At 47.0% G+C, this 17,019-nt stretch overlaps 2 protein-coding genes across 4 annotated transcripts; one reads left to right on the plus strand and one right to left on the minus strand.

The window, feature by feature from the left end:
• The first annotated feature begins 9,037 nt into the window (after positions 1–9,037).
• LOC103646391 (pentatricopeptide repeat-containing protein) lies at positions 9,038–13,227 on the plus strand. Its single transcript, XM_008671120.4, has 2 exons — positions 9,038–11,100; positions 12,634–13,227. The coding sequence occupies exon 1, from the start codon at positions 9,045–9,047 to the stop codon at positions 10,824–10,826; it is 1,782 nt and encodes a 593-aa protein (XP_008669342.3). The 5' UTR covers positions 9,038–9,044; the 3' UTR covers positions 10,827–11,100; positions 12,634–13,227.
• A 618-nt stretch (positions 13,228–13,845) lies between these two features.
• Positions 13,846–16,698, minus strand: LOC103646393 (protein LURP-one-related 6). 3 transcript variants are annotated; one of them, XM_020548286.3, is made up of 4 exons: positions 16,446–16,698; positions 15,186–15,268; positions 14,528–14,770; positions 13,846–14,171 (listed from the first exon to the last, which is right to left on the minus strand). In XM_020548286.3, the coding sequence occupies exons 2-4, from the start codon at positions 15,231–15,233 to the stop codon at positions 14,040–14,042; spliced, it is 423 nt and encodes a 140-aa protein (XP_020403875.1). In that variant the 5' UTR covers positions 15,234–15,268; positions 16,446–16,698; the 3' UTR covers positions 13,846–14,039. The 3 variants fall into 3 exon arrangements, with proteins under 3 accessions (XP_020403875.1, XP_020403874.1, XP_008669344.1); XM_020548285.2 differs by lacking the exon at positions 16,446–16,698 and adding an exon at positions 15,452–15,618; XM_008671122.3 differs by lacking the exon at positions 16,446–16,698 and having other exon boundaries at positions 15,186–15,571.
• Between the last annotated feature and the right edge of the window lie 321 nt (positions 16,699–17,019).

Here is a 17,019-nt window from a genome sequence, read left to right on the forward strand (position 1 = left end):
GGAATTCCTTGAGGAGGAAGGGATCAAGCACGAGTTCTCCGCTCCCTACACACCACAGCAAAATGGTGTGGTAGAGAGGAAGAACAGGACGCTAATCGATATGGCAAGGACAATGCTTGGAGAATTTAAGACCCCCGAGCGGTTTTGGTCGGAAGCCGTGAACACGGCTTGCCACGCCATCAACAGGGTCTACCTTCACCGACTCCTCAAGAAGACGTCGTATGAACTACTAACCGGTAACAAACCCAATGTATCGTACTTTCGTGTATTTGGGAGTAAATGCTACATTCTAGTGAAGAAGGGTAGAAATTCTAAGTTTGCTCCCAAAGCTGTAGAAGGGTTTTTGTTAGGTTATGACTCAAATACAAAGGCGTATAGAGTCTTCAACAAATCATCGGGTTTGGTTGAAGTCTCTAGCGACGTTGTATTTGATGAGACTAATGGCTCTCCAAAAGAGCAAGTTGTTGATTGTGATGATGTAGATGAAGAAGATGTTCCGACGGCCGCCATACGCATCATGGCGATTGGAGAAGTGCGGCCACAGGAACAAGATGAGCAAGATCAACCCTCTTCCTCAATTATGGTGCATCCCCCGACTCAAGACAATGAACAGGTTCATCAAAAGGAGGCGCTTGATCAAGGGGGAGCACAAGATGATCAAGTGATGGAGGAAGAAGCGCAACCGGCACCTCCAACCCAAGTTCGAGCGATGATTCAAAGGGATCATCCCGTCGACCAAATTCTGGGTGACATTAGCAAGGGAGTAACTACTCGGTCTCGATTAGTTAATTTTTGTGAACATTACTCCTTTGTCTCTTCTATTGAGCCTTTCAGGGTAGAAGAGGCCTTGCTAGATCCGGACTGGGTGTTGGCCATGCAAGAAGAGTTAAACAACTTCAAACGCAATGAAGTTTGGACACTGGTGCCTCGTCCGAAGCAAAATGTTGTGGGAACCAAGTGGGTGTTCCGCAACAAACAGGACGAGCACGGGGTGGTGACGAGGAACAAGGCTCGACTTGTGGCAAAAGGTTATGCCCAAGTCGCAGGTTTGGATTTCGAGGAGACCTTTGCTCCTGTGGCTAGGCTAGAGTCAATTCGAATCTTGCTAGCATATGTCGCTCACCATTCTTTCAGGTTGTACCAAATGGATGTGAAGAGCGCTTTCCTCAACGGGCCAATCAAGGAGGAGGTGTACGTGGAGCAACCCCCTGGCTTCGAGGATGAACGGTACCCCGACCATGTGTGTAAGCTCTTTAAGGCGCTCTATGGACTTAAGCAAGCCCCAAGAGCATGGTATGAATGCCTTAGAGATTTCTTAATTGCTAATGCTTTCAAGGTTGGGAAAGCCGATCCAACTCTTTTTACTAAGACTTGTGATGGTGATTTGTTTGTGTGCCAAATTTATGTCGATGACATAATATTTGGTTCCACTAACCAAAAGTCTTGTGAAGAGTTTAGCAGGGTGATGACGCAGAAATTCGAGATGTCGATGATGGGCGAGTTGAACTACTTCCTTGGGTTCCAAGTGAAGCAACTCAAGGACGGCACCTTCATCTCCCAAACGAAGTACACGCAAGATCTGCTAAAGCGGTTTGGGATGAAGGACGCCAAGCCCGCAAAGACGCCGATGGGAACCGACGGACACACAGACCTCAACAAAGGAGGTAAGTCCGTTGATCAAAAAGCATACCGGTCCATGATAGGTTCTTTGCTTTACTTATGTGCTAGTAGACCGGATATTATGCTTAGCGTATGCATGTGTGCTAGATTTCAATCCGATCCTAAGGAGTGTCACTTAGTAGCAGTGAAGCGAATTCTTAGATATTTGGTTGCTACGCCTTGCTTCGGGCTCTGGTATCCAAAGGGGTCTACCTTTGACTTAGTTGGATACTCAGACTCCGACTATGCTGGATGTAAGGTCGATAGGAAGAGTACATCGGGGACGTGCCAATTCTTAGGAAGGTCCCTGGTGTCATGGAACTCTAAGAAACAAACATCCGTCGCCCTATCCACCGCTGAGGCCGAGTATGTTGCCGCAGGACAGTGTTGCGCGCAACTACTTTGGATGAGGCAAACCCTCAGGGACTTTGGCTACAATCTGAGCAAAGTCCCACTCCTATGTGATAATGAGAGTGCTATCCGCATGGCGGAAAATCCTGTTGAACACAGCCGCACAAAGCACATAGACATCCGGCATCACTTTTTGAGAGACCACCAGCAAAAGGGAGATATCGAAGTGTTTCATGTTAGCACCGAGAACCAGCTAGCCGATATCTTTACCAAGCCTCTAGATGAGAAGACCTTTTGCAGGCTGCGTAGTGAGCTAAATGTCTTAGATTCGCGGAACTTGGATTGAATTGTAGCATACATGTGCTTATGCCTTTGATCATGTTCATTCTGCATTTTTGTTGCTTATTATGGTGCTCAAGTTGTACAAACACTCCCTGGACCTCACAAGTCCGTTGCAAAGTGATGCACATGTTTAGGGGGAGATGTGTTACAACTTGATCCTTTGAGACTAACCATATGCTTGAGTTTGTTATGATTTAGTCTCAAAGGAGAATTGAAAGGGAAAAGGTGGACTTGGATCATGCAAGACTTCCACTGCACTCCGATGAGAGGGTAACTCATTCCAAATCCATCTCATGAACTCTTATTGCCATTTGCTCTTAATTGAAAATTTTGGTGAGGCAATGGGGTTCCAGGGCCAAGATTGATCCCGTTTTGGTGCTTGATGCCAAAGGGGGAGAAAATAAAGGCCAAAGTAATAAATGGATCAGCTACCACTTGAGAGATTTGAAAATAGTAGAATAGAGTTTTTGTGAGTTTTTGTTTTGTCAAAAGCTTTTATTGTCTCTTATTGTCTCTATTGTCAAAAGTTGACTTCTTGTGGGGAGAAGTGGTGATTATGGGATTTAGGGGGAGTTTTTGAAATCTTTGATCAATCTCTTTTGGAATGACTCTCTTTATGCTTCAACATGTGTGTTTGACTTAGAGATAGAGATTTGAGGTTGATTTGCAAAAACAAACCAAGTGGTGGCAAAGGATGATCCATATATGCCAAAATTGAATAAAACTCAAAGTTAGTTTTTATTTGAAGTAGTTTTGCACTTGTTCCACTTGCTTTATGTTGTGTTGGCATAAATCACCAAAAAGGGGGAGATTGAAAGGGAAATGTGCCTTTGGGCCATTTCTAAGTATTTTGGTGATTGAGTGCAAACACAAGTGCTTAAATGTGAAAATATGCCCATGGATGAACAAAGTGCAAATCACAAGTTAAGGTATGTTTCTAAGCCTTAGTACATTGTTTTTGTGTACTAATATCTTGTCTAAGTGTTAGAAACAGAAAGAAGAAAAGAAGAGAAGACTTGGCTGTGTACAGCCAAGGGGCTGTTTCGGTCTGGGGCACCGGACTGTCCGGTGGAGCACCGGACAGTGTCCGGTGGTGCACCGGACAGTGTCCGGTGCGCCAGGCTGCCTCGGCCGAAGAGGCTGCTCTCGGGTTTTTCTCCAGCGACTTCGGCTAAAATTCACCGGACTGTCCGGTGTGCACCGGACTGTCCGGTGAGCCAACGGTCGGCCGCGCGATCGGCGCGCGACACGTGGCCGAGCCAACGGTCGGAAGGAAGCACCGGACTGTCCGGTGTGCACCGGACTGTCCGGTGCGCCAGATCTGCAACGGTCGGCAACGGTCGGCTGCGCCTATTAAGGAAAGAAATCGGGCACCGGACAGTGTCCGGTGTGCACCGGACTGTCCGGTGCGCCCGACGACAGAAGGCAAGGATAGCCTTCTGGATTTGTTCTCAACGGCTCCTAGCTGCCTTGGGGCTATAAAAGGGACCCCTAGGCGTATGGAGGAGGACACCAAGCATTCCTACAACCTTTCTAAGCACCAAGACATTGATCTAGCGCATTCGATTCATTGTGATAGCATATAGAGCTCTTGTGGAGTTGTGTACTCTTTGAGTTGTGTTGCGAGCTCTTATTGCTGCTTGTGTGCGTGTTGCTCTGATCTTTTGAAGTCTTGTGTGCGTTGCTCATTCCCTCCCTTGCTCTGTGATTCTCTGTGAACATCTTTTGTAAGGGCGAGAGGCTCCAAGTTGTGGAGATTCCTCGCAAACGGGATTGAGAAAAGAAAAGCAAGAACACCGTGGTATTCAAGTTGATCATTGGATCACTTGAGAGGAGTTGAGTGCAACTCTCGTCCGTTGGGACGCCACAACGTGGAGTAGGCAAGTTTTTGTACTTGGCCGAACCACGGGATAACCACCGTGTCATCTCTGTGATTGATTTCTTTTGGTTATTGTGTTTTGACTCCTCTCTAGCCACTTGGCCATACTTGTGCTAACCCTTAACAAGTTTTGTGGCTTAAGTTTTGAAGTTTTACAGGATCACCTATTCACCCCCCCCCCTCTAGGTGCTCTCAGAAACCCTAGAGGGTTTGGACTCGCCTTTACGAGAGCGTCCGCCAAAGCGAGGTCGCTAGGCGGGTTGAGGCTGAATCCAAATGACGTAGGATGGGAATCGGTCGGTACCTTTTTGGTCGACGAGCGGCGATGAAGTCACGTCGGGGACTGACTGCACCGTCGTCTCAGGTGCGAGGGTGACGTCTAGCAAGCTCTCCGCGAGCGCGCTGGCGTCGTCCGCTTGCTCGGGATGGGCGTGTCGCGGGGAGACGGCGCTCGTCTTCGACTCAGGCGCGAAGTCGATACCCGGTGTGCCCCTCGTTGGGGTGTCGGCGCTGTCGGCTCGCTCAACAGCCAACGAGGCGCTGCCTCCTGCTTGGCCTTGGTCGCCCTGCCTTCCCCTCCGTCGGTGGGGGAAAAGGCAGGATGAGCTCGAAGGTCGTTCTTCCACCACGCGGGGAAGACGTCGTTGATTCCGCCGCCGGCGGGCGGGTCGTCGGCCGCCATTGTCGTCGTCGCGCGGCGGTGGAAGGAGTATCATGTCGTAGCCGCCGTCGAGGGACATGAACTCAAGACTCCCGAAACGGAGCACCGTCCCGGGTTGGAGAGGTTGTTGGAGACTGCCCATCTGGAGCTTGACGGGAAGCTGTTCGTCAACACGCAGCAGGCCCCTACCTGGCGCGCCAACTGTCGGCGTTTCGAGACCGGGGGGTCCCTGGGCCGACGAGTGAGTGTCGCCGCGTGCCCCAGCCCAGATGGGTCGAGCGCGAGGGCGAGCGCGAAGGGGGGAGAGCGAGGCGGCCGGAGACCGGCGTGAGAGAGGTGGGAATCCCGCGGCCTTCGTGTTCGTCCCGCGCCCAGGTCGGGTGCGCTTGCAGTAGGGGGTTACAAGCGTCCACGTGGGAGAGGGAGCGAGCGGCCCCAAGCGAGCGCCTGTCTCGTCCTCGTCCCCGCGCGGCCCACCCTCCCTAAGAGGGCCCTGGCCCTTCCTTTTATAGGCGTAAGGAGAGGATCCAGGTGTACAATGGGGGGGTGTAGCAGAGTGCTACGTGTCTAGCGGGGGAGAGCTAGCGCCCTAAGTACATGCCATCGTGGCAACCGGAGAGATTTTGGCACCCAGCTCGTGTGATGTCGTGGCCGTCGGAGGAGCGATGGAGCCTGGCAGAGGGACAGCTGTCGGAGCGGTTGGGTCCTTGCTGACGTCTTCTTGCTTCCGTAAGGGGGCTGAGAGCCGCCGTCGTCACAGAGCATGCGGGGCGCCATCATTGCCTATCTGGCGGAGCTAGCCAGATGGGACGCCGGTCTGGTTCCCCGTGGCCTGAGTCAGCTCGGGGTAGGGTGATGATGGCGCCTCCTGTTGACGTGGCTGGCCTGCGCCCTAGGTTGGGCGATGCGGAGGCTCCTCCGAAGCCGAGGTCGAGTCTGTCTTCCGTGGCCGAGGCCGAGTCCGAGCCCCTGGGTCAGGCGAGGCGGAGGTCGTCGGCTGAGGCCAGGGCGGAGTCCGAGCCCTGGGGTCGGGCGAAGCGGAGTTCGTCGTCTTCCGGGACTTAGCCCGAGTCCGAGCCCTGGGTCGGGCGGAGCGGAGTTCACCGTCTTCCGGGACTTAGCCCGAGTCCGAGCCCTGGGTCGGGCGGAGCGGAGTTCGCCGTCTTCTGGGACTTAGCCCGAGTCCGAGCCCTGGGTCGGACGGAGCGGAGTTCGCCGTCTTCCGGGACTTAGCCCGAGTCCGAGCCCTGGGTCGGGCGGAGCGGAGTTCGCCGTCTTCCGGGACTTAGCCCGAGTCCGAGCCCTGGGTCGGGCGGAGCGGAGTTCGCCGTCTTTCGGGACTTAGCCCGAGTCCGAGCCCTGGGTCGGGCGGAGCGGAGTTTCCTATGGTGCCTCCGGCGGGGCCTGACTGCCTGTCAGCCTCACTCTGTCAAATGGCACCGCAGTCGGAGTGGCGCAGGCGGCGCTGTCCTTCTGTCAGGCCGGTCAGTGGAGCGGTGAAGTGACGGCGGTCACTTCGGCTCTGCCGGGGGGCGCGCGTCAGGATAAAGGTGTCAGGCCACCTTTGCATTAAATGTTCCTGCGACTTGGTCGGTCGGTGCGGCGATTTAGTCAGGGTTGCTTCTTAGCGAAGGCAGGGCCTCGGGCGAGCCGGAAATATGTTCGCCGTTGGAGGGGGCCTCGGGCGAGACGGAAATCCTCCGGGGTCGGCTGCCCTTGTCCGAGACTAGGCTCGGGCGAGGCGTGATCGAGTCGCTGAATGGACTGATCCCTGACTTAGTCGCACCCATCAGGCCTTTGTAGCTTTATGCTGATGGGGTTACCAGCTGAGAATTAGGAGTCTTGAGGGTACCCCTAATTATGGTCCCCGACACTTCTCTTCGGCTCTACGTCGATTAGAGGTGTCTAGGGTGGCCTACCGACCCTAGACGAAGCCTAGGATCTCTCCTCCCCGACGGGGTCCCTCCCGGGAGCGAGATTCAAGTGCCACTGACGAACTCCGTCGCCCCTGCGCACGCGCGGACCATATGGCCCGTCAGGTGGGGAACCTGAGCCTTGCGCCAGGTCGTGGACCATCGGCCCCTGGCTGCGAACCGTCCGTGCCTGTGCAGAGAGCACCGCCGCAGGTTCTCAACGTAGTGATTGGTGCCCGGATCGGCGCCAACAGTAGTATAAGATTATAGGGGATACTCGTCTCAGCCTTCTTCCTCGCGCGGTAATCACACATCCTTTTATTTCTCGCCTCCCTTTCCTCTGTGGTTTTTTCGGCCTTTCTCCGTGCATAGTATTCTCTTTGTTTTCTGTTCCTCTCCTCCCTCTTACGTTCTTCTTCATTGGATCGCACTGGTTGTGGGGGCAGATTTATTAAGATATTTAAACAGCTCGAAATTATCAGTACTAAACGAAGACATGGAAACACCAATATAGTTGAGAAGATTTTGTATGAACCTTTGTTATTCTCATTAGATATATTTATAAGCGCACTCTGTCCCCTAGTTCACATTTTGTTTGGTGATCACAAATATTTGGAACCTTACAATAGGTAACTCGTCAGAATTGAAGTGATTATATATGTAGGATATGAACTGTCTGAGTACATATACTTGGGATATATGTATAATATGAACTGTCCCTTAGAATATGAACGGGTTGAGACTTTTTGTATAAGAAAGCGTAGAGAAGTTTAGGAGGCGACAAATCTCAAAGGCAATGAAGTGAATAAACATTTATAATCGTGGCAAAAGTCATCAGGATAAAGAGGGGGGCGAAAAATTTTAAATCTATGTTTCTTATTGTAAGCTATGAAATACCCCACAAGAAGCATTGCGAAAGAGATCAAGTACATACCAGAACAAATGTACAACCACAGTTCGTACCCTACGCTTCCAATCACATAATGGCATATTTACTAATAAATGTTTAACATATTCAATGCCGCCTAAGGTATAGCTACTGAACTGAAAACCAGACAAAGCTATGGTTGAACAACGTTCAATAAAAAAACATAGAGTTTTCATTCTCGATTCCCTTTGTGACGTTCTATGGAACGTGTTATCAGCACAAGACGAGGAACGTGTTATCAGCACAAGACGAAGACTCTCCCCTTCAGAACTACACACTAGAGCTAGAAACCCAAGACACATGGAGTCACCTATTGCAGCGAGCGCGAGCGGACGACGAGGGCTTACCTTGGCTATGATAGAGGAGAGGTTGGTGGTGACCTTGCAGTTGAGGAGGGCGTTCTCGGCGGTGCGATGGTCAAGGACGAGCGCTAGTAGCACCGGCCAGCCTTCCCCCGCCCCTAGTGGCCATCCTCTTGTCTTCGTCTGTCTCCTGCCTCAGTTGCAGTAGTAGTAGCAATCTCTGACGAGAGGTAGGTGAGGCTACGGTTCTGCCGACGGATCTGCCGACTGTGGAGGATTTACGGTGGCCGCGTCGGAGGCGGTCTCGTCGTTGGTGGTGGCGTCGGTGGCGGTCGTCGTGGCGTAGCCTTGTTGAGGCAAGGCGGGCAAGCGTTGAGGCGGGGCAGGCTGGTAGCTTTGATGGGGTACGGGGCGGTTTCACGGGGCCAGGGTCTGGGCATAGGAAGACGCGAGATTGCTGCTCCGTTTCTGCGGGAGAGTGTGTGCGATTAGGATGATCCATTAAAGATTGGCCGTCGGATGTGTTTCAGTAAGAGAGGGGACACAAATAAATAGATATGGTACGTTGGTTGTTGATTGTGGGATTTGCCTGGAGTTTAGACACCATGTGGATTTAGCAGGGGCATGAGTGCGTGAGGTGTTTACTGTTTAGTGTGTTGTACTTAGCGATATTTTAACGGGTGGATTTAAGGGGTAGAGATTAAGACACAATGTGGATTTAGCAGGGGCATGAGTCTCAGTTTATAATTCATTTGATTTTTTACATGGTCTTATTCAATTTTTCCGAAAAGGATAAAAATTCAAATCATATTTAAATCATGTTAAATGACATTACAATAATAAATAATAATAACTATGATTTTTTAATAGGACAAGTCAGTAAAACTTGACATAAAAAAGTAAAATAAATTATAAATTAAAATAAAGAGTGTACTCCTACAATTTTACTTTTCAAAAAACACTTCCAAACAGCCCCTGAGCTTGTCGTTTTCGTTTGAAAAACATCCGTATGAGAAAACCCTGCGCTTTCAGTCCATCTCCCTCCGTCCTCCGATGGGCATGCTGCCTCCCTGCATCCCGACTCCATGACCGCCGCCGCCCCCTCCTCCACTCACACGCTCCGACACGCCTTCCTCCGCATTCCCCGATGTTCCCCTGCCACGATACGCTCCGCCTCCGCATACCTCCTCATCACCCACTACTTCGCCTCCTCCACTACGCCTTCAGCCCCGAGGCCCACCCGCCGCCGCAACACCCGGCCCCGGCAGCATCGCACGCCGCCGAGCTCTGGATCGCTAAGGCACTCGCATCAGCTGCCCTCTTCCGTCCGCACTGCCTCCCGGCCTTCCGCGGCCTCACGCCCTCCCATCTTGCTGCCGTGGCCGCAGTTAGGCTCGCGCCGTGCGCTGGGTCTGCCCTCCGCATCTTCTCCGCCCTGCACTCCCCGCCGCTCTCTGTACCCCCTTCTGAGCAGTCCTACATCCACGTTATCGCGTTTCTATGCCGGTCCGGTCGCCACAGGGACGCACTCAAGCTGTTCGACCAAATGATGGATCAGTCGGGGTACTTACCCGAAGCAGGGTTCTTCTCGTTCGTGGCTGGATCCTGCACCAATGCCGGCCTTCTTGATGCCGCATCGACTTTGCTCACAAAGGGCTCACGGCTTGGTTGCTGCATTGAGCCGTATGCATATAATTACCTCTTGAACTCGTTAATTGCCCATGGCCGTGCGCAGGATGCTGTTGCTTTGTTTGAGAGCTGGATTCAGGACGGGCTATATTCTCCCGATGTCTGGAGTTTTAATGTTGTTATTAAGGGCGTGTGTCGGATGGGGAATTTCCAGAAGGCACTTGAGTTAGTTGAAAGGATGACTGAGTTTGGGTGTTCTCCGGATACCATCACACACAATATTCTTGTTGATGGGCTATGCAGGGCGAAGCAGGTGAACAAGGGCCATGAGGTATTGAGAAGGCTCCAGAGGGATGGTGTTTGCATGCCCAATGCTGTGACATACACCTCAGTAATATCAGGTTATTGCAAGGCTGGCAAGATGGAGGATGCAATGTCAGTATATAATGACATGCTTGAATCTGGAACAAGACCCAACACGGTCACATACAATGTGCTTATTAATGGATATGGAAAGGCTTTGGACATGGAATCTGCAGTGAGAATGTATCGGCAGCTGATTCTCCGTCACTGCCCTCCCGATGTTGTGACATTTAGTTCTTTGATTGATGGATATTGTCGGTGTGGACAGCTTGATGATGCCAAGAGGATTTGGAAGGAGATGGGTCTGCATCATATTCAACCAAATGTGTACACCTTCTCCATCATAATACACTCACTTTGTAAGCAGAACAGATCAGCAGAAGCTCTTGATATTCTAAGGGAACTGAATATGCGAACAGACATTGCTCCACAGACATTTATATATAACCCAGTCATTGATATACTGTGCAAGGGAGGAAAAGTGGATGAAGCAAACTTGATTGTAACAGACATGAAAGAGAAAGGGTGTCATCCTGACAAGTATACATATACTATTCTAATAATTGGGCACTGTATGAAGGGTAGGATACCAGAGGCAATCACCCTTTTCCACAAAATGGTGGAAGCTGGGTGTCGCCCTGACAATATTACAGTTAATTCTTTTGTTAGTTGTGTTTTGAAGGCTGGGATGCCTAATGAGGTAGATCAAATCATGCTTATTGCTTCAGGTCATGGTTTAGCTAGTCAGAAAGTTTCTTCTCAACAGAGCCGTAGACTAGATATTTCAGTTGCTGTATAGTTGAATTGTGCTACAATAAAGAATGTAGAGAAGAGACCTGAGCTGTCTCAGATAGTCAGATGCTTATTGCAGCATAGAACTGGTCAGGGGCGGAACTAGAGGCTTTTATTGGTGTCATTTGACACTGATAGATTTTGGAAAACCAATGAAGAAACAGTATAATTTACTGATTTACGGTGTAGATGATACTATCCTGTAATGGTGATGACACCGGCAGCTTTATTGGCTGGCTTCGCCCCTGGAACTGGGACTTCTCTAGATGAGGAAAGGCGTGGTGAGTTTTTCTTTTCTTTTATATCAGTTGCCTCCTGCATGGCACCTATACTAGATTGTAATTTTTTTTGAACTATCTCTATCTGCATTCTAACTCAAAATTACCTAATCATGCTCCAGTTAGATTTTATAGTTTGACAGCATGCTTAATACCCTCCCTACATTTTAGTACATCACAAATATGGTAACAACTAACAATAACATGTTTAGTCTGAAAGAAATGCTGGGTCTAATAGCCTGATTGGATATGCACAAATTATGGGCAAAATTTTACTACACTGGTCATAATCTGATCATTTCTAAATTAAAGACATAACTGGCATAATTCTTTAGTTTGTTAACATACTGTTACAGACGCCTTTGTAGGGCGTCAATTCACTAGCTGCAAGTCGAGTCTGGACAGCGGATAGACTTGTTAAAAGAGGGCTGAGTCATCCTGAGAAGTGCCCCTTTTGTGATCAAGAGGATGAAACTATTGATCATCTCCTCGTTACCTGCTCCTTCTCCAGGGAATTCTGGTACCCGTTGTTAAGGAAATTCGGTCTGCATTCTTTGGCTCCTCAACCTAATGTTGGCTCATATCTAGGCTGGTGGGAATCGGTGGGGAATATTGCTACTGGGCTCACTAAAAAAGGCCTTGATTCCCTTATCATTCTGGGAGCCTGGACCTCGTGGAAACATAGAAACAAATGCGTTTTTATGGCTGTAACCCCAGTGTTACCATGAATCTTAGAGCTGCTAATGAGGAAAGGACGCAATGGGAGATTGCTGGTGCCAAGGGGCTCTGCCATCTAGCTGTACCTTTAGCTGAGAGCTAAGGAGGGTCTAATGGATTCATTTATGTATGCTTCTTACTGGCCTCCGTAAGGAGACTGTTTTGTACTGGCCTTTTTTGGCCCCCCTTTTTCCTCTTCTTAATATATTATGGGGCGCAGTTCTCCTGCGCTTTCGAGAAAAAAAATTCACTAGCTGCAAGAAATCTGGGCAGAACAGCAGGGTTGGGGGAGAAAGGAAGTAAATGTGCTGTGTTGCCTTAGATGGCATATTCTGGGTAGTTTCTAAATAATAGCGGTGATAAGCTTCTTTATATGCAATGGATTAGTTTCCTTTTGGGTACATCCTAAGAATAGCAGAGGGGATTAGTTTCCAAAGTGATGTATGCCATGTCGTCTGCATCTATAAAAGCGACTGGCCATAGGCTGTAAGAGGCATCTAAGAAGTAAATAAATTCCTCCTTAGGGGTGGGATTACCTTCGGTCATCCTGGCTGGGCACCACACTAGCCGAGCTGACCTTGGTAATCTGCGCCCTCCAGAGTCCAGTCACATACGCCTTGCGTCGTTCTGGCCTTCCCCTCCACTCACCATTGAGAGACTCCAGGAAGCCCAAGCACACACGTGAGGAGAGACAAGTCGGTATCACATACTTCGTCCTGTAAATCCCTCATTCCCACTTCAATTTAAATTAATAAAACACTACTGAAGATTGAAAGGTGTTGTGCTTCTCTCTTAACTTTTTGTTTTTGTTTTTTGTAGGAATTCATCTAAGTAAACTCAGGTGTGAATTTTGAGATATTGGTTGCACCAAGGCTACCTAACTATCAAAAAGTAGTCAAACCAAGTTGATGCTGTGTAAAAATGACAAAGGTAAGCTATTTGTTGCACTGCACATTCAGTGAAGTGGCTCGCTTAGTCCCACGAAGAGGAGTCAAACAAGTGTCCATAGTGCTGCTCTGCCGCTGTGGTGCTACAAAACTTGCACACAAGAATGCTGGACACACTCCTGTTATGTAAACATTATATCCAAGCATACGTTCTGTCAGTCTCCTTGACCTTTTGCCAAGATTCAAGAGCAGCTACATTTGGGAGATTGTTAACTGGATAATATTGAATTAGCATATGCAGACCCATTGCTTGAAGAATTGGGTTGAAGTAAATTTACTCTCTAGTAGTGGTTCTGCAGTTGTATTCTTTCTTTAGAAGCCTCGGTGCTTGAAGGATTCGATGGAAGTAATTTACTTTCTAGCAGAGGTACTTCATTTCTATTATTTCTTCTCTGTGTATTGTTCACCCTCATATAGGTTTTTTTAGGAAAGAGTATGCAGTATGCACATTGTTGTGCATTCTTCATGTCTACACAAGCCTGACTATACACTTTTGCTAGGTTAGGTCTACGCAAGATTGACTATACAGTTTTTCCATTGCAGTTTTAAACCTGCCATTAAGGTGCTGAGTATCCAGTTTCTAGTTTTCCAAACATAATTGCCCTAGGAACTGGAATCATTAAGTCAAGGGTTTCTCTTCATGAAAGTTGCACATTTGTTTGTCTACTGGACCTCCAATATCACACTTTTTGTCTTTTTGGGAGGTTTTAAGTTGGCCTCAGAATTAAAATTAATTTTAAGTTGTTCGAGTGAAGTCCAATTTAAGGCAGTAGCATTCTTCATAATTTCAATTACTAAGTCAAGACATTTCCCATCCTTTCTTTGTTTTCTCTGCTTAAGAGATATCACTTCGTTGGACTTTTTAGACACCCACGATCCATGGCCAAATCGTTCCAGATTTCTGATGGCTGTGGTACAATGTACACATTTAGTTACTTTGTTCACAATTCATGAAAATCACAATTCTTGTGTATAGAATTATATGAAGCACCAGGTTTGTAACATTGGAATAGGGATGCTCTATGCTGCTGTACATTTAGTCAATTAGTCACATCTCTATGTTTATTAAAGAGATATAGTTAAGTGGCAGTGAAAGTTAGGCTCATATTATCAGCTGGCCTGTGGATATTATTCAATGCGGGTCATAGTCATACAATCATTATGATGGTGCCAGCATGTGTCTGTTTCTTACTTGAAGATGAAAGTATGTTGCAAGATAAGTGCTATTGAACATTAGTCTACTCTTATAAACAAGAGCAAATTCTCTAATTCATGTTATCAGCATCTAGTGGATTCTCCATGTATGTTGTCAAGAATTGCCATCACCCCAATGATGAAAGCTTGGTCATATCCTGACTGCACTTCCACATGGTAGAAGTCCTTGCCTCCTATTGGCTCTTTCGTGCCCATCTGCAGAACAGATACTATGTCTTAGATCTCAATCCCTCTGACACTCAAATGCTGGTGGCATGAATGTAATACTGTCTGTAAACTTCTACACTTTAATATAAGTACTTGCATACACATGTACATAACAGGGTAGCACTATCTCTAGGGACGGTTATACATTTTTTTAGCCAAAAATGCACCATGTCTATAGATATGTAGAAATAGACTTTCTTATTTTCTGCTCTCATGGAATAACACCTGTTGATCATGACCTGGATCAGCTCAGGTATGCCTTTAATTAGTGACAACACAAGGAATCTGCAAATATAATTTACTACAAAAGCAGAGGTGTAGGGGATTATAAAGGCGTGGCATACCTGGGCTACTATTTTTCTGGTGCAATCAACTATTGTACAGTCTCTATCTGCAAAAGATCCACCAATTTCGAAATCCCAATTTTTGCAGTGCCTCTTAGGTTCAATATGAATTCTAATTGGAGCACCTTGTGCTGTGCATAATTTCGGATCAGTTAGGCTAAAAACCAACTTGTTTTTCCCTTGGTAATCCATGGAGTATCCATTCCATTTGTTCCTTGTGCTTAGCGCCTGGACAATTCCTCCCTGCGGTGTAGAGTATTAATATGGTGAGCACACACAAAAAAAACAGGAAATGAAGACATTGTAGGGCAAATATGTCATGTGTTTTTCACAACTTATCTTTCTTCCATTTCTCAAGAAAAAGTAGTTCTGTGTCCTTGTTATTTTGTTGTCTAGAGCTAGTCTCATTATCATAAATGTGAGCTGAAACAGAAAGGAATTCCCACATCTCTTCAAAATTTAAGAGCTAGCCTGTCCAAGCAAAGCATGAGATAATGTAAACAAGCTCATAGGAATAAGATCAACTTAATAGAGCTACGTTCTGGACCTATCAATTAACTTTTGTTCAAGTCATCAAGTGAAACAGTCAAATCGTGGAAAATCAAGAAATCATGCAACTTTGTCCAAAGGTTACTATTTTGCAGTTATGACCCGTTACCTTTTTAGAGATGAATAATATTGGTTCTCCTTCACCGTCTTTGACCATAAGCTCTCCCTTGGATCCAAGTATTCCACAACCATCTACGACGAATACAATGTTATGACTGAGGTCAGTAACAACAAAACCACCACCGTTCACTACAATAGGTCTCATCCTTATCATCAGCATTGTTGGAGTGCCTGAGCAAAAAATCTTGCTAACTACAGGAATGCTCTTGTCCATTTTGCTTGATGTAGCTCACGAATTGGAGAGAGAGAGATTACTTGTATCTGAACCCCTGTTTCTGTTTGTCTGCCTTGCCTCGAGCAAGTTCTGTGGCCAGCAGGTGAGTACTTATATTGGAGCAATGGATGATTGTTTCAAACAAGACAGTCTCCCAAGCTAAGAAGCAACGAGGAGAGTTCAGTAGGTTGGTGTGGTTCAAGAGTCTGCAATGGAAAGTCACTGCAAGAACCTTTTTCTTGCAATTGGACGAAAGCCCTGCATAAAGTAATTGCAGAAAAACTGTTCTGGCTTAATATAATTTTTTCTAACTTTTATAAAGCATCATCTGTCTGGTAGCCTTGCTCATTTGTATCTATCTCTTCTGTGAGTGCTTATGCACATTCTGGCTGACTTCGTTTGAGGTTGCAACCAACATTTAATCTTTTCATGTCAAGCTGCTCGCAATTTCTAAGATATGGAGCACATGACATTTTTAGATGATTATAATTTTAGCATAACATAGAGCATCTGTCACTGTTTCTTATATTGATTTTAGCATAACGTGGAGTATTTGTCACTAGCACTGTTTCTTATATTACCTATGCTTTTGTCTTAATGAAGTTAGCCTTGTGTAATCCATGCATGTGGAAAGGTTGCGTATGGTGTCTTGGCTCTGGACACATGCTCTCTACATGCTACTATTGTTTGTAACCTAGGTGGTCAATAACTTATTTTTTCTGTTTAACTAATAAGCCTTCATATTGCGCATGAATCCATAAAAATGTTCTGTTCAGCAATTGCACATTTGTTATCGTAATTGGCAATATAAAGCATTACATATGCAGCAAACATATGGATTGGCATGGAAGCAGTTATATATTGTGTAGTGAGCTGAAAGAAAAGACCGCATTGGACGGAGGAAAGGTATTGAGAACAGGCCACCTGATTTTTCTAACCTATCCAATTTGGCAAAGCGTGTTTGATCAAGCTATTAACCTATTCATGGAAAATTACAAAGGTGTCAAAATGAAAACGGGTGGAGAATAGTTTTACCAGCAATGGATGGAGACTTGGCATCCTGTTAGCATGTCATATGGTAGGTGCCCATTGTATTCCTTCATTTTGTGCATTTCATGAGAGTTTGTCTCTTTGTAATCTGCCCCTTTGAGTGCAACTACTGTTACAATTTAAGTGCGCAAGCAATTTAAATCCTGGAATTTTACTGAACCTAGACTCAGTTTGTTTTTGTTTTTACCATCCCACTACCACTAGTCCGTTTAGTGTGTTTAGATCAAAATTTTAGCTCATTGTTTTTTGCACACCATATCCTTTCCTTTTTCTTTTCTTTTCTTTGTTCTAAAGACCAACATCTCTTGACGGTCCCTCTCATGCAATCAATCATGCTGGCTGGATGTGCTGAATCTTAGGATCCTAGATTTCTGAGGCACTTACTTTGCAAGAAAAAAAGTGCGCAACCTATTCTTGATGCCAATATCATTTGCGTTGAAAAGGATTGGCCATATTCTGCCACTAGTGTTTTCTGGTGGTCTGTAAAGGCTTCCTTTCTGAGGCCTAGAAAAATCCTTGGTTTTCCAATATTCTTGTCCCTCACTGGTGTTTAGCGGAC

This window comes from Zea mays, chromosome 2 (assembly GCF_902167145.1).
Source record: "Zea mays cultivar B73 chromosome 2, Zm-B73-REFERENCE-NAM-5.0, whole genome shotgun sequence".
Classification (NCBI taxonomy): domain Eukaryota; kingdom Viridiplantae; phylum Streptophyta; class Magnoliopsida; order Poales; family Poaceae; genus Zea; species Zea mays.

Coding starts and splice junctions, on each gene's coding strand:
- LOC103646393 (XM_008671122.3), bottom strand. CDS start 15,410: ATGGACAAGAGCATTCCTGTAGTTAGCAAGATTTTTTGCTCAGGCACT. Junction 14,771..15,185: donor TATTATTCATCTCTAAAAAG/GTAACGGGTCAT, acceptor TCTACACCGCAG/GGAGGAATTGTCCAGGCGCT. Junction 14,172..14,527: donor CCAGAAAAATAGTAGCCCAG/GTATGCCACGCC, acceptor TCTGTTCTGCAG/ATGGGCACGAAAGAGCCAAT.
- LOC103646391 (XM_008671120.4), top strand. CDS start 9,045: ATGAGAAAACCCTGCGCTTTCAGTCCATCTCCCTCCGTCCTCCGATGG.